This window comes from Dromiciops gliroides, chromosome 2, assembly GCF_019393635.1.
Source record: "Dromiciops gliroides isolate mDroGli1 chromosome 2, mDroGli1.pri, whole genome shotgun sequence".
Lineage (NCBI taxonomy): Eukaryota > Metazoa > Chordata > Mammalia > Microbiotheria > Microbiotheriidae > Dromiciops > Dromiciops gliroides.
This window is the reverse complement of record NC_057862.1, coordinates 661,661,692-661,675,791: the sequence shown is the minus strand read 5'-3', so window position 1 is coordinate 661,675,791 and position 14,100 is coordinate 661,661,692. Positions and strand designations below refer to the sequence as shown.

General features: G+C 44.9%; 2 gene segments (V, D, J or C); both read right to left on the bottom strand.

The window, feature by feature from the left end:
* Positions 1-655: 655 nt before the first annotated feature.
* LOC122739528 lies at positions 656-1,592 on the bottom strand. The segment is given in 4 exon segments: positions 656-671; positions 856-1,078; positions 1,169-1,273; positions 1,508-1,592. Coding segments are annotated over 4 exon segments (396 nt in total).
* Positions 1,593-9,816: 8,224 nt separating this feature from the next.
* Positions 9,817-14,100, bottom strand: part of LOC122739527 — a 7,022-nt gene continuing 2,738 nt past the window's right edge. Inside the window, 2 exon segments of the V gene segment in view lie at positions 9,817-10,133; positions 10,443-10,591. Coding sequence covers positions 9,817-10,133; positions 10,443-10,591 — 466 coding nt within the window.

Genomic DNA, 14,100 nt, shown 5'->3' with positions numbered 1-14,100 from the left:
CGAGCACACAGCCCTGCCTCTTTCCATTGGTGACGGGGAAAGCAGGAGTGTTTCATCCATTATGCAGAGCCCTGGCAAACTTGCCATCATGAACTTGGTGTACAATCCTGATGAATTTCTATGGGCAACCACGTTTTGCCATGATCTTCCACAAGTCCTTACAACTAACAGTATCAAAGCCTTGGTCAGATAAATAAATGTTGTGTACAAACCTCTGTTCTGATCCTAACATTTCTCCTGGAGTTGTCAGGCAGCAAACACAATATAGACTATTAGATGACCCTCTCCTAGCTAAAGGATCAGACTCCTAAGAATGACTCTGGGGGCAGCTAGGTGGTGCAGTGGATAGAGCACTGGCCCTGAATTCAGGAGGACCTGAGTTCAAATCTGGCCTCAGACACTTGACGCTTACTAGCTGTGTGACCCTGGGCAAGTCACTTAACCCTCATTGCCCCGCAAAAAAAAAAGAATGACTCTGGAAAGACTCTTACCAGCAATGAATAAGAGAGAAACCCCCTTTGAGTGTTCAGGGAAGACTAAGACCTCTGGTGTGAGGGCTATGTAGCCCTTTTTTTAGGGCTGCTTTCCCCTTTTGATGTCCAACTGCCACCCAACTTTCTCCTCTGGCTCCAAGAAGCTGTAGCATGTGCAGCAGCTACGCTAAGGTAAACCTGTATGGCAGATGGGCTAAATGAGGTTGAGGGTATCCAACAGGCCTCAAAACCATTATTGAGTTAAGGAGGCATCTATCTTAAGCATATGAGAACTTCCTGAGAAAACTCAGGGTACAGAACTGTCAGTCCATGGCCTTTCCCCTGAGTCCCTTTCCCCCAGTCAGCCCCAGAGACCCTGCACCTGAGCAGGCAGCCCAGCAGCTGGTGGAGGAGAGGAAGCAGAGGAGGCCTCCCTGAGCAGCCAGCCTGGGCTGGGGAGGTTTTTGTTCGGGGCTGTAGCACTGTGGGAGGAAAAGAAGTTCCTTGCCAACAGTAATAATAGGCCCCATCGTCAGCCTCCACACTGCTGATGGTGAGGGTGAAGTCCTTCTCAGCCCCACTGCCACTGAACCTGGCCGGAACTCCTGAGTACAGGTTGGAAACCTTGTAAATGAGGCTCTGAGGAGACTGCCCAGGTTTATGTTTCACCCAGTTGAGATAAGTGTTTCCATTACTGTGTTTGAGACTCTGACTGGCCTTGCAGCTGATGGTGACTCTCTCTCCTGGGGTCACAGACACTGAGACTGGAGACTGGCTCAGCACAATTTCCCCCCTAGAACCTAAAAGCAGGAATTAAGGATCAACCAACAGGAAATAAACAGAACAGAATCTCCTTCCATTAGGATACTTGGCCCCCAGACAGCCTGGCTCTGCCAACCCCACTGACCTCCTAGGAATCTACATCCCCCCTCAGACTGTGTTGACTCATGGCCCCAGAGATTCTAAACTCCGTTGAATTCTCTCATCTTACGAAAGATTGCACATCTGCATGTTGTATTGTCCCCTGTTCTCACCTGGGACCAGGAGCATCAGGAGCCCACAGAGAAGCTGGGACCCTGTCTCCATGGTGCAGTGTCTCCTGCCTTGTGTCTGCTCTGCCCCCAGCCCTAGTTTATGTTCCTGTGTCTGCAGGCCCTCCCCTTGGGGATCTCTTTATGCAAAGCAGCTGGGGGTGTGGGGGATTCTAGGAACAAAAGTGACTGAGTCCATCACAGGGGAAGTCCCTGAGACCTTAGTAGCCTGAAAATGTCCCTGCTTCTGGGACCCCTGTGTGATGTGTGCTCCTGCTACTCCCACCTGTCCTTAGTTTTTTTGTTTTGTTTTGTTTTAGTCAGTTTCATGGTTTCATGGGAGGTATAGTGGATAAAGTGCTGAGTCTGGAAGCAGGAAGACTCATCTTCCTGACTTCAAATTTGGCCTTGGGCAATTACTACCCATGTGAATGTGGGGGAGTCACGCAACCCTCTTTGCCTCAGTTTCATCTATAAAATGAGCTAGAAAAGGAAATGGCAAACCACTCCATTATCTTTCAAAAGTGTAGAAATATTTTGACTGACTTACTAGCCTAATTTGGGGGAACTAATCTGACTGGAGGACTAATTTGGGGATTTTTGACCGACTGGCTATCTGACTGCTATCAGTTTGGGGCAGCTAGACGGCGCAGTGGATAGAGCACCGGCCCTGGAGTCAGGAGGACCTGAGTTCAAATCCAGCCTCAGACACTTAACACTTACTAGCTGCGTGACTTTGGGCAAATCACTTAACCCCAATTGCCTCACCAAAAAAAAAAAAAGAAGAATACAGGGAAATAAAATGTACAACCTGATTGTGTTCGGGGCATCTCTTTCACCTGCTGCACCTGGAACTTTTTTTAATACAATAAGGGCTGTTGCCACCTCTTGCCTTAGGGTATGTTTCACTTTCCCTGCTCAGCTACTTTCTGACTCCATGCTCCTTTTGCTTTGTAAATCCCCCTGCTTCTAACTTTCCTCTCCTTACTTCCACTGCTGAACTCCTGTGTTTCTCTCTCACTGACCTCTCCTTCCATTTTCCTAGTGCTCCAGTGTCCTTCTGTTCTCTTAATCTTCTGGCCTCTCCCAAGCTCCGTACATCTGCCTCTTACCCTAGTCCTTTAGCCTTCTCCTGTGTCCTTCTCCATTCCCTTAAAATCTTGTCAGTCCTCCTCTCTGTTCTTCTAATCTTGTCAGTCCCCCTTTCTGTCTAACTCCCAGGTCTATATATATCTTTCTTCTCTCCCCTCAAATCTCGGGGCTTTTTGCACCCCCACAGCCAGGACTGAGGCTGGGACTGGGGGAACACTCGAGCATCACATGCCTCAGCACAGGCTACGCCAGAGCCCAGCCTGGACAAGCCCGGGATCTCTCGGATAGATCCGCTCAGGGCAGAGGGAGCTGGGGGTTTTTTCCCCCCAGCTGTCTGACCTGGCATCTCATATAGCCCATGGGGCTTTTTGGCTCAGCTGAAGCAGAGGGGGAGGGGCACCAGCACCTCCCACACAGAAGAGACCCTGAGGGCCTAAGGCTTTCTAATCTCAGACCAAAGGTATGGTCCCCAAATCAAAATAAATTTCCACACAAGAAATCCTTGAATGGGATCCTGAAGAGCTGGATATGACTGAATAACAACAAAATTGTTTCCAAAAATCAGAGGGATTGCATGAGATGCAAAATGGCCTAGGGGATGGAAGTTAGGACTTGAAATAAGGAAAGATCTGATATCTACCACCATCCTACACTTTACTCCAAGCCTTGATCTGATATCCCAGTAATTAACGAGCTTTTGGGGGCTTACCATGGAGATTTCTAAAATGTAAGGCCTTCAAAAGGACCCACGTGTACAAATATATTTATAGCTCCTCTTTTTGTGGTAGCAAAGAATTGGAAATTCAGGAGATGCCCATCAATTGGGGAATGGCTAAACAAGTTGTGGTGTATGAATGTAATGGAATACTATTGTGCTATAAGAAATTATGATCAGTCAGATTTCAAAAAAAACCTTCAAAGACTTGCATGGACTGATACTGAGTAACATGAGCAGAACCAAGAGAACATTGTACACAGTATCAATATTTTGTGATGATCAACTGTGATAGACTTAAATTTTCTCAGCAATACAATGATCCAAGACAATGTACAAAGACTTATAGTTGAAAATGCCCACCACATTCAGAAAAAGAACTATGGAGTCTGAATGCAGACTGAAGCATAGTATTTTCACTTTTCTCATTGCTTTTTTGTTATTGTTCTTGTTTATTCTTCTTTTTCATTTTTTCTTTTGTTCTGATTAATGTGGAAATGTTTTTAACATGATTGTAATACATAACCTATATCAAATTGCTTGCTGGCCTTGGGAGCAGGGAGGGAAGGAATGGTGGGAGAAAAAAATTGGAACTCAAAAAATATCTTTACATGTAACTGAGGGGGAATAAAACGAAAATAGAAAAAATGTAAGGCCTGCCATTCTCTTATTCCTTAATATAGTTTAGGAGAATCAGGTTTCTTTCGCACCCCCACTTTCCTGAAGGTATTAGCTATTCTTATGTAGTGGTATTGTGGAAGTCTGGGGTGGGGCAGGAGGTACAAGCAATTGAGATCCAGAAGAGTCTGGCTGAGGGAGGGCAGGACTGGGTAGACCCTGGCCTGAAGGCATTTGGGCAGCTAGGGGGAAGGGAAGCTGGGTAGTGGGAGCCTGGCCCAGAAGGAAGCTCAGATGAGCTCAAGGTAAGTTCTACCCTTTATCCCCTCAGTGTGAGAACCAGGGCACCTGGCCCTAGAAAGCATGAGGTGACCTTTCTGAGGTCAAATTAGCATCCAGCAGTGACCTCACAATTCATGGACCACCTTTAAGTCATGTCAATCAATGGATTTGAATGCTACCAGACAATTATCTTGGAGCTATGTGTGGGGACCGCCCCTCTTCCTGTCCCTCAGAGAACTTCTGCTCAAAGAGACTTAGGAACTTGCTCTGGGTGGTGTGACCTGCTAGATGGAGGTGGCTTTTTCTCCCCCATAGATCTTAGCTAGGTTTTTCTACTCTTTCAGAGATACATGTTCTCTCTCTTTATTAACCTCATTCTTTACTTATGGATCAAATATGCAGGATATATTTCTGCAAATTCTCTTAGATACAGATGAACAGGGATCAAATCTAAAAGAAGTTCAAATCCAGCCTCAGACACTTGACACTAGTTGTGTGACCCTGGGCAAGTCACTTAACCCCAATTGCCTTACAAAAAAAAAAAGAAAAGAAATAGGTAGAATTATCATTTTTATTATATTACCTCAGCCTATCCATGAGCAATTGATAGTTTTCCAATTGTTTAGATATGATTTTATTTGTGTACAAAGTGTTTTGTAATTGTGTTCATAGAGTTCCTGGATTTGTCTTGGCAGGTAGACTCCCAAATATTTTATATTGTCTACAGTTACTTTAAATGTAATTTTTCTGTCTATCTCTTATTGCTGAGCATTGTTGGTCATGTATAGAAATACTGATTATTTATGTAGATTTATTTTATAACCTGAAACTTTGCTAAAGTTAATTGCTTCAAGTAGGCTTTAGTTGATTTTCTGGGATTCTCTAAGTAAACCATTATATCATCTGCAAAGAGTGATAGTTTTATTTTTTCCTTCCCTATTCTAATTCCTTTTTCTTCTCTTATTGCTAAAGCTAATATTTCTAGTGCAATATTAAATAACTGTGTCATTTGAAATACTGTAAAGAAGCCTGTCTCTGTTCTAAATTATTGGGGAATTTAGCTGGGGTTTCTAATATATTGCTACTCATAAATTAGAGGCTATTGCACCAATTTTGGCAGCAATAATTTATTAATTTGTCCACATGTACACTCAGCATGGAGTTCTAGAAAAGTGGGGAGGGGGACTGAGGAGAGCCAGACCCGGGGTAAGAGAAGTGGTAAGCAAGTATCAGGAACAAGCAGGGCAAGAGAGGGGCGGGGCAGCGCACATTGCTCTAAGCAAAGTTCAGAAGCCTTATATTACCTAGAGAGAGAGAATCCTAGGAAGGCGGCTGGAAAGCGAATGCCTTCCTGGATCACTCAGGGTCCCCTGAGCAAGAGAGCTGGAGGCTTTTGTGGACCAGATGAGAGGCAACTCTTTCTTTTTTTCCACACAAGTGGCTGTTCATTAGAATCCTTCCAGTCTAGGACTTTTTAAACTCTTACACACTGTTCAAAGCTAATTGGCTAGCATCAATCAATTCCATTGGTTGACAAAACCTGAGGGTGGTCTGTATTAGAAATGAGCAGTAACAGACCCTCTTAAGGCAAAGGCTTTTGAATAGGTGTGGTTTCTATTGTCTCTACTGAGTTAGTCTGATCTCTAATGCACCTTTGGGGCTGGCTCTGAGAAACCAGCCAGAGTTCCAGAGTGGGAGTAAGGTCACTGAATCTCCCCCAAAACAATTATTAATAATTATTTCCTCACAGGGGTTGCCCATCAATTGGGGAATGGCTGAACAAGTTATGGTATTTGAATGTAATGGAATACTATTGTGTTGTAAGAAACAATGAGCAGGCAGATTTCAGAGAAACCTGGAAGGACTTGCATGAACTGATGTTGATTGAGAGGAGCAGAACCAGGAGAACATTGTACACACTATCAACAACATTGTATTGATCAACTGTGATAGACTTGACTCTTCTCAGCAATACAATGGTCCAAGATAGTTCCAAAGGACTCATGATGGAAAATGCTCTCCAAATCCTGGGGAAAAAAAGAACTGTTGAATCTGGATGCAGATCAAACCATAATATTTCTATTGTCTTTGCTGTTTTTCTTTTTTGAGGTTTTTCCTTTTCATTCTGATTCTTCTCTCGTAACATGACTGATGCAGAAATATGTTTAATGTGATTGTACATTTATAACCTATATCAGATTACTTGCTGTCTTGGGGAAGGGGAAAAAAGGGGAGGGAGGGAGAAAAGTTTGAAACTAGAAATCTTATAAAAACAAATGTTGAAAACTATCTCTAAAAGTAGCTGGAAAATAATAAAATATTTATATGGAAAAAAAGAGATAATTGGCTACAAAAATTTCAAGCAGGTTCTAAGAGTTGAGGTTTGGTTCAATGAAATTGCAGATGATCCAAAGGCAATAGAAAGATGCATCACAGCTATAAACATGCTGCAAAATGCTGCTGAAAATGACTTTTTGGAGAAAATACCAACTGAATGATAGACACAAGTGCCTTGGTCATGGCAACACTACTTCCCCCCATCATTCCTTGTTTTAGCCAAGAACTCATGTCCAATATAGACGAAAGCAACCCCTCTGTATAAAGGGCCAGAAATCCACACCCACTGCCAATCAACACACACACACACACACACACACACACACACACACACACACAGTAGGCAAGTCTGAGGCAGCAGAACATCCAAGGATGTCAGGGAATAGCTGTGTAGCCTCTTTTGATATAGGGACAAATACTTGAAAGATCATAGGTATAACTAGCAGATTAAAATAATTTACCTTCTAATGAGAAAACACCAGATACAAAGGTTTGAAGCATCCTGATGAAGTGTGTCCCCATCTGTTCAAGGCAGACCTCTCCAGGGCTCTGGGTCCCTGTTAGGGCTTTCTAATTAATAGGCTCTGTAGGAGAACAAATACAACTAGGAACCCCACGTGTTGGGAATTAGCTAGCTTAAAAAGAAGGCTGAGGGACAAAGGTCTGCTGGGCAGGGACCTCAGAGTGCAGGCGGAAGCCCAAGAGATCAGGAGCTTGAAAGACTGTCCAGGTGGTTGCTGGTACCAGGCTGCGTCACTGAGGCCATCCCTGGGTCAGAGGTTCTCCCTGGCCCTGCAGCTGCTCATGACCCTCTCTCCATAGACAAGGAGGCTGGAGACTGGGTCAGCACATTGCCTGCACAGGATTTTTAATGTGGAAAAATGACAAGGAGGTAAATGAAATTAATTTCCGTGGAGAATCACATACAGGTTACAGAGAATACAAGAAAGGATTTGCTTTCCTGATTGTGGATGTTGTGCATCTATATGAGATGTCAATCCCCATGGACATAGGAACCATTCATACACACACACACACACACACACACACACACACACTATCTCAAACACATTCTTATGGAAGGAAGCTGCTTTGTTCTGTAAAGTAGTACCAGCTTTTGGGGTGTCTAGATCTACATGAGAAGGAGCTGGGACCAGGGAGTGGATGGTCACCTGATGAGAATCAGTTTGGCTGCTAGAACTTCACCATCCACCCCCATTTCAGCCTTTTGCTGGGATGGTACCATCAGACTTAAGATTTCTATGTCCTAGTTCTTTGTTCTTCCTTCCGTCTTCCTAATTCCTTCCTTTCTTATAATTTAATTTAGAAAATACCTTCATTTTTCCAGACCAATAAATAACAGGACATCTTCTTCTCCCCTTCTCCCCTGGTCTCAGAAAATATCTATATTTAAAATTATAGAGTCAAGCCCTGAGGGTTACTGATCCTTTGACTGGAGCATAGATCTGGATCATAGAACTCCCCTGCCCAGTGTCCTGCACATGAAAGGTATTTAATAAATGCTTACTGACAGACTGACTAAATAAACTCAAATGGCTTCTTTTTGTCTTTAGGATAAAACACAAACCACTGTCCTTTGAAGCCTTTCCCATAGAGCTCAGCCTCCCTTTCCAGATTAATTACACATTACATGCTTTCATTTATTCAGCAATCCAAGCTAAATAGCTTTCTTGTTCTCCATCACAAAGGATGTCTCATCTGCATTCTCCAGGCCTTTTCCCAGGCTTTGCCCCATCCCTGAAATGCCCTCTCCACATACCTGATTCTAAGAATCCCCAGTATTCCTCAAATCTGAATTCAAGCACCTCCTCTTCTAGGATATATGATTTCCCTGGATGCCCTTGACTCACTTTCCAAACTAACTCAAATTACCTTTATAATGATTTTACTGTACCTTCTTTAATGCGAAGAAATTCAGCATAATCTACTGTTTGTCCTTCATGTAAGGCTACTCTTGGGATTGTGTGCATGAGTGTGAAGGACAGAGACTGGGAGCATGGCGAGAACAGGGACCTAAGGCACCATTGAGCTGAACCTGGGAGCTGAGCCGGTCCCCTCTTCAGTGACAAAGGCTGACCAGAGAGCCCTCTGTCATCTTGGTCCTAAAGGGATTGGACAGAGCCTTAAGCTTTCATACCACCAAAAGATTTCTTAGGGCAGGGAATAGAATCAGAGATGGCCAGTGAATGGGTGTAACCCTGCCACCTGAAATCCTAGGAACTTCCCCTATATGTGGTGGGAGGTACACCCCAACCCACACAGGAGGACACATTAGCCTGAATCAGCCAGCCAGTAAGGACATGCTCCTCCCAGGTGCAGGAAATGATGAGTCCCTGGCTTGGGGCAGGGTTGGGTGAGGGGAGCATTCACCTTGGCTCTTGGCTAGGCCCAGATCATAAGAAATCCAGCCTGGTGAGACCAGTGTGTCCAGGGCTGCAGAATAATGAATTTAGTTTCAATCGTGGGAATTAGGTTGCACAGTGGATAGAGTACTGGGCCTGGAATAAAAAAGACTCATTTCTTGAGTTCCAATCTGACCATACACATGTACCAACTATGTGATCTTGGGCGACTAATCTACCCCTGTTTGCCTCAGTTTCCTCAACTGTAATAAAATGAGCTGGCTGAGGAAATAGCAAACCACTCCAGGATCTTTGCCAAGAAAAAACAGAGAGGGTCACAAAGAGTCAGACCCAACTGAACAATGGCAACCAATGATTTCACATCACTGGCTACAGAGAACTGCAGCAAAACCTCCTCAAAATGAACTTATGCTGGGAGGGGGCAGGGCAGCTAGGTGGCACATTGGATGAAGCACTGGCCCTGGATTCAGGAGGACCTGAGTTCAAATTTGACCTCACACACTTGACACTTACTAGCTGTGTGACCCTTGGCAAGTCACTTAACCCTCATTGTCCTGCAAAAAAAAATGAACTTATACTCCAAACAAGAGAAACACTTTATGTGGAGGCAAGGATTTCAAGTGGACTTGAAATGTCAGCATTTCCCCAATTTGTATTTTCCCCTTTGTTTCCCAGAGGGCTGTGCTGCCTCCCCTCTGCCTTGGGGACAGGGTATGGGATTGACAAAGCTTTGTGAGAAAGGAGGGGAGCTGTGGGCCCAGAAAGGGGCAGCCCTGGGAGGTGTGAGCCTGCCCAGAGAGCAGGGGCTGCTCTGCCTGGGGACCAGAGAGGAAGCAGCTGCTGCTCTGAGCTGAATCCCCTGAGCAGCCTGGGAAGGTTCTTGTTCAGGCCTGAAGCACTGTGGGAGGCCAGTTATGTTCCTGCTGACAGTAATAATCTCCAGCATCCTCAGGCTCCAAGCTGCTGATGGTGAGAGTGAAATCTGTCCCAGACCCACTGCCACTGAACCGGGCAGGCACTCCAGATGCCAGCCTGTTAGCATAGGAGATGAGGAGCCTGGGGGCTTGGCCTGGTTTCTGCTGGTACCAATGAAGGCTGCTATATACACTCTCACTGGCCTTGCAGCTGATGGTGACTCTCTCTCCTGGAGATCCAGACAAGGAGGCTGGAGACTGGGTCAGCACAATGGCTCCTTGGGAATCTAGGAAAACAACATTAGAGGTAGACAAAAATGTGTGAATGTGCAAAGTGTAGGGACAAGACAATTGTGTGGAGACCCTGAAATCACAAATGACTGATAAGTGGATGTATTCACTGTCAACATGGGACATAAACCATCATTCCCACAGACCCCACAACGTTTATAATCTAATCCCTGGCCATGCTCCTCAGCCCCATCTGCCTGTGCTGTGCCTAAGCTTCCTCACCCCCTGGATCCAGGGGTCATCGGGTATTTAATCCCTGAAAGCCTGTGCCCTCCTCACCCCTTCCCTGCCCTGCTGGGTCTTATCCTGAGCCCAGAGCACCAGAAGCCAGAGGAGCTGCCATGGGGAGACCATCCTGGCCTTCAGACACCTGCAGAGACAGCACTCAGAGCCCTGAGGGGGCAGCAAGGAGGGAGGAAGCTTTTCTACCCTGAGCAGGGCTCCCTGCAGGCCCCTGGGGCTCCATATGCAAAAGAGCCCCAGGTCTGCTCTGAGCCTCCTCTCAGGACCCTGTGAGCCACCCTAAGTCACCCTGGCTGAGCCTGACTCTGGGGGAGGGGCCTCCCTCCTCTCTGTCCTCAGTGTGTGACCTCAAGAGCAAAGACAAGCTCATGTCCAGTGTCTGATGTGGGAATGGTTGGAGCTGGTTGTGGATGAATGAGGGGAGGCTTCTCTCTGTGCCCCAGGACTAGATCCCCCATAACCAGGAGAGAGCTCCCAGCCCTGGGCAGGGGGCAGAGATGGCAGGAGCTCACAGCTTGTAGGCTCTGGAGGTGCCGCATTTGCCTCTGCTCATGTACCTGGCCTTCTACCACCCCTGCTGGCAAAGTTGTGAATTCAAGGAGGCAGAGAGGAGGGGCTGGCTGACACTGGACAGATCTTAGCCTGAGACCTGAGGAAGAACCTAGTAAAGCCTCATTCCAAGGGGAATGAGTTTGGTCAGTCACTAGATGAGATTACTCTCGTTGTTCTGAGCATAGTGGAGGAAAACCTTGTCTACCCTTCACTCCATTTTCCCATTGCAGACATGCACTGAAGGAGAGGACCCATACTACGATCCATCCCACATCTTGGCTATGACTGTTTCCAGAAATGTGGATGTCAGCAAATCTGTGCCCAATATGAGGCTACAAAGGTGAAAGTGACTGGCTTAAAGACTGACACAAGGAGACTAGAGTCATTCACTTCTGGCTAATCCCTTCTGTACTGGGGGATTGCAAGAGCCCCCTGTTTGATCCACCTGCTTCAGTCTCTTCTCTCTCATCAATCAACTGTGAATGAATATGTGAAAATCCACTCGTGCATTTTGAAAACATTTTATTGTTTATAATTACATTTTAAAACATTTTAATCTTCTCTTTTTACATTTTGACTTACAAATTTTCTCTTTCTCTCTCCTTCCCCCTCTTTGAAAAGGCACATAATTTGATATATGTTATCCATGTACGATCAGGTAAAGCATATTTCCATTTTTGTCATGTTGTAAAAGAAGACATAGATCTGATTTTTTTTGGTGGGGCAATGAGGGTTAAGCAACTTTCCCAGGATCACACAGCTAGTAAGTGTCAAGAGAAGACATAGTTCTAATGAATGAAGGAATGAATGAAGGCAGAAAAAAATAGACATTGATTTGCATAAAGACATCATCATTTGAAAAATCACTTAGTAAATTATGGAATAAATAGAAAGCTAAGTGCTGGAAAGAAAAATGGAAAAGCAGAAATTGTCCAGGCTATAAAGGTGTTTGTGTTCCTGTGGATGATATAAAAATAACATCATAATGACAATACTAATATAAGCTATTATTATAAACATATAGCTAGCATATATTGAGTGCCTTCAAGTTTACAAAGGACATTAAAATTTTATCTCATTTTTACCTTTCTAATTGCACTAAGATATAGGTGTTATTAGCTAATAGCACTGACAGGGGCTACTATACCCACTTTACAGATGAGGAAACTGAGATAACCAGTGGTGAATTTACATGGTAAGCATTTCACAGCCATATATGAGGCAGTATGTGAACTCAGGTCTTCCTTACTCAGGACCCAGGCCTCTGTTTAACATATGACCCAGTTGTCTGGGATAAAGTAGTAGAAGTATTGCTCTATCCAGATGTGGTCTGGTGGGATAAGTTCTCAAGGAAAACCATTTCCTCATGCAACTCGGCATCTTCCCTACTGTTTGTAGTCGCAGGAGTTGTCTGCAGCACTCAGAGGTTAAGTAGTTGCCTAGGAACTTAGCCAGCAGGACAGAATCAGGACTTGGTCCTGGGTTTCTTAATTCCCAGGTCATCTCTCTGTCCACCATTCCATGTTGACTCATCTAAATCACAAATATTTATATCATTGACAACTATATTTATAACATATATGTATATCATCCATCCTACTTACCTATACTGGGATAGGAAATGAGGACAGAGTGAGAAGAAGGAGGGCTGAGGATCCCTGAGCCTGTTTTGTGGAAGATGGGCCTGAACCGGCCAAGGATATTTGAGGAAAGACTGTCAGTCTTGGAGTTTGGCCTGGCTAAGTATCAATTCTGCCCCTTATTGGCTGTATGACTTTGATCAGACACTAAACCTCTCTGAGTTAAAAAATGATGAAAACTGAGTTGGAAGAACTTGTTGAAGCTTTCTAATCTAACCCTGTCCCTAATGCATGACTGAGCCAACAGGATTTCAATGTGGATAAGAACTAATAAAATACAGAAATAAGCTTTATTACCGTAAAGTACCAGATCATCAGAAACTATTGTAATTTTCCCGCTTCTACACACCACAAAGATGCTAAAATGCTGTTCATTAAATTAATCTGATCATGTGACTCTCTTTCTCGGAAATCTCCACTGTCCTCCTGATGACTCTAGAATATGACACAAAGTCCCCATCTAACATTTTCCATGATATGGCTCCCTCCTCTCTTCCAGGCTCTTGTCATCTCTGTTTCCTCTCTTCTAGTATAAGCAGCGTGCTGGCTCTTCCTGCACACAGCATTCCATCATGAATTGTCAGGCCCTGTTCAGGGGGCTCCCTCAGAGGGCCATGCTGGCCCTGCCACCTCCCCAAGCTTCTCTGAAGCACAGCTCAGGTTCCATCCCACAGGGGAGGTTTCTGCATCTCCCATATTTGGCTTCTTTCCCTCTTGAAATTACTCTGTAGACACCAGTTGCCTTCTCCCAGTTGAATGTTAAATTCCACAAAGGAAAGAACTCTTCTACTGTGGCTTTTGAATCCCCAGATTTTGTACATAATAGGTGATAAAAGTGTTTTCTTAATTTGATGTTTGTTGGCTTATGACTATACCTCCTAATGGGATGGGGAAGCTGCCTTTTGGGAAGTGGTAGAGTGGGAGCCAAAGAACTGGTAGCTTGGGTCATGAGCTAAGACCTGAGGGGTAATGGGAAACCTGAGGAGGGTTAGGAGGACTGTGATCCAGGAGGGCTCAGGGTTCAAGGAGCTTCAGAGATGTCATGTGTCCAGAGCCAGACCAGAGCCCACTTCACATTTTCCAGTGCAGGAGAACTGAGTGGAGGCACCAGATTCAGGATACTGGGGTCTGGGTCTGACTATTTCTTTGTTTTAATCTGCCTTCTCTGAGGCTGGTTCTATTCTCTCTCATGCCAGAAGGTTTTGTCCACAGATTCCCAAGCTAGATTTCCCCTCCTTCTGCAACTAAAGTAGGCTTTGGTATCCAGAGCTAGAGGCAGAGCGAGTTATCAGGAAATTGAGGGTCCATGACCAGAGGTAAAATTGATTGGAATTCAGAAGGAGCTTTGAGACCCTTCCCCATTAGGCATGTGTCCAGCAGTGATTGTAATGCTTTGGAGGCTCTTTCAGAGCCCATGCTGAGAGTGTGAGACCATCCTTGGGTACAGGATCCCCCAGAAACTTCCTAAGCCATTGCCAAGCCATGATGGAATTCCTTAAGTTTAGTCCAGTTTGATTGATCTGATAAA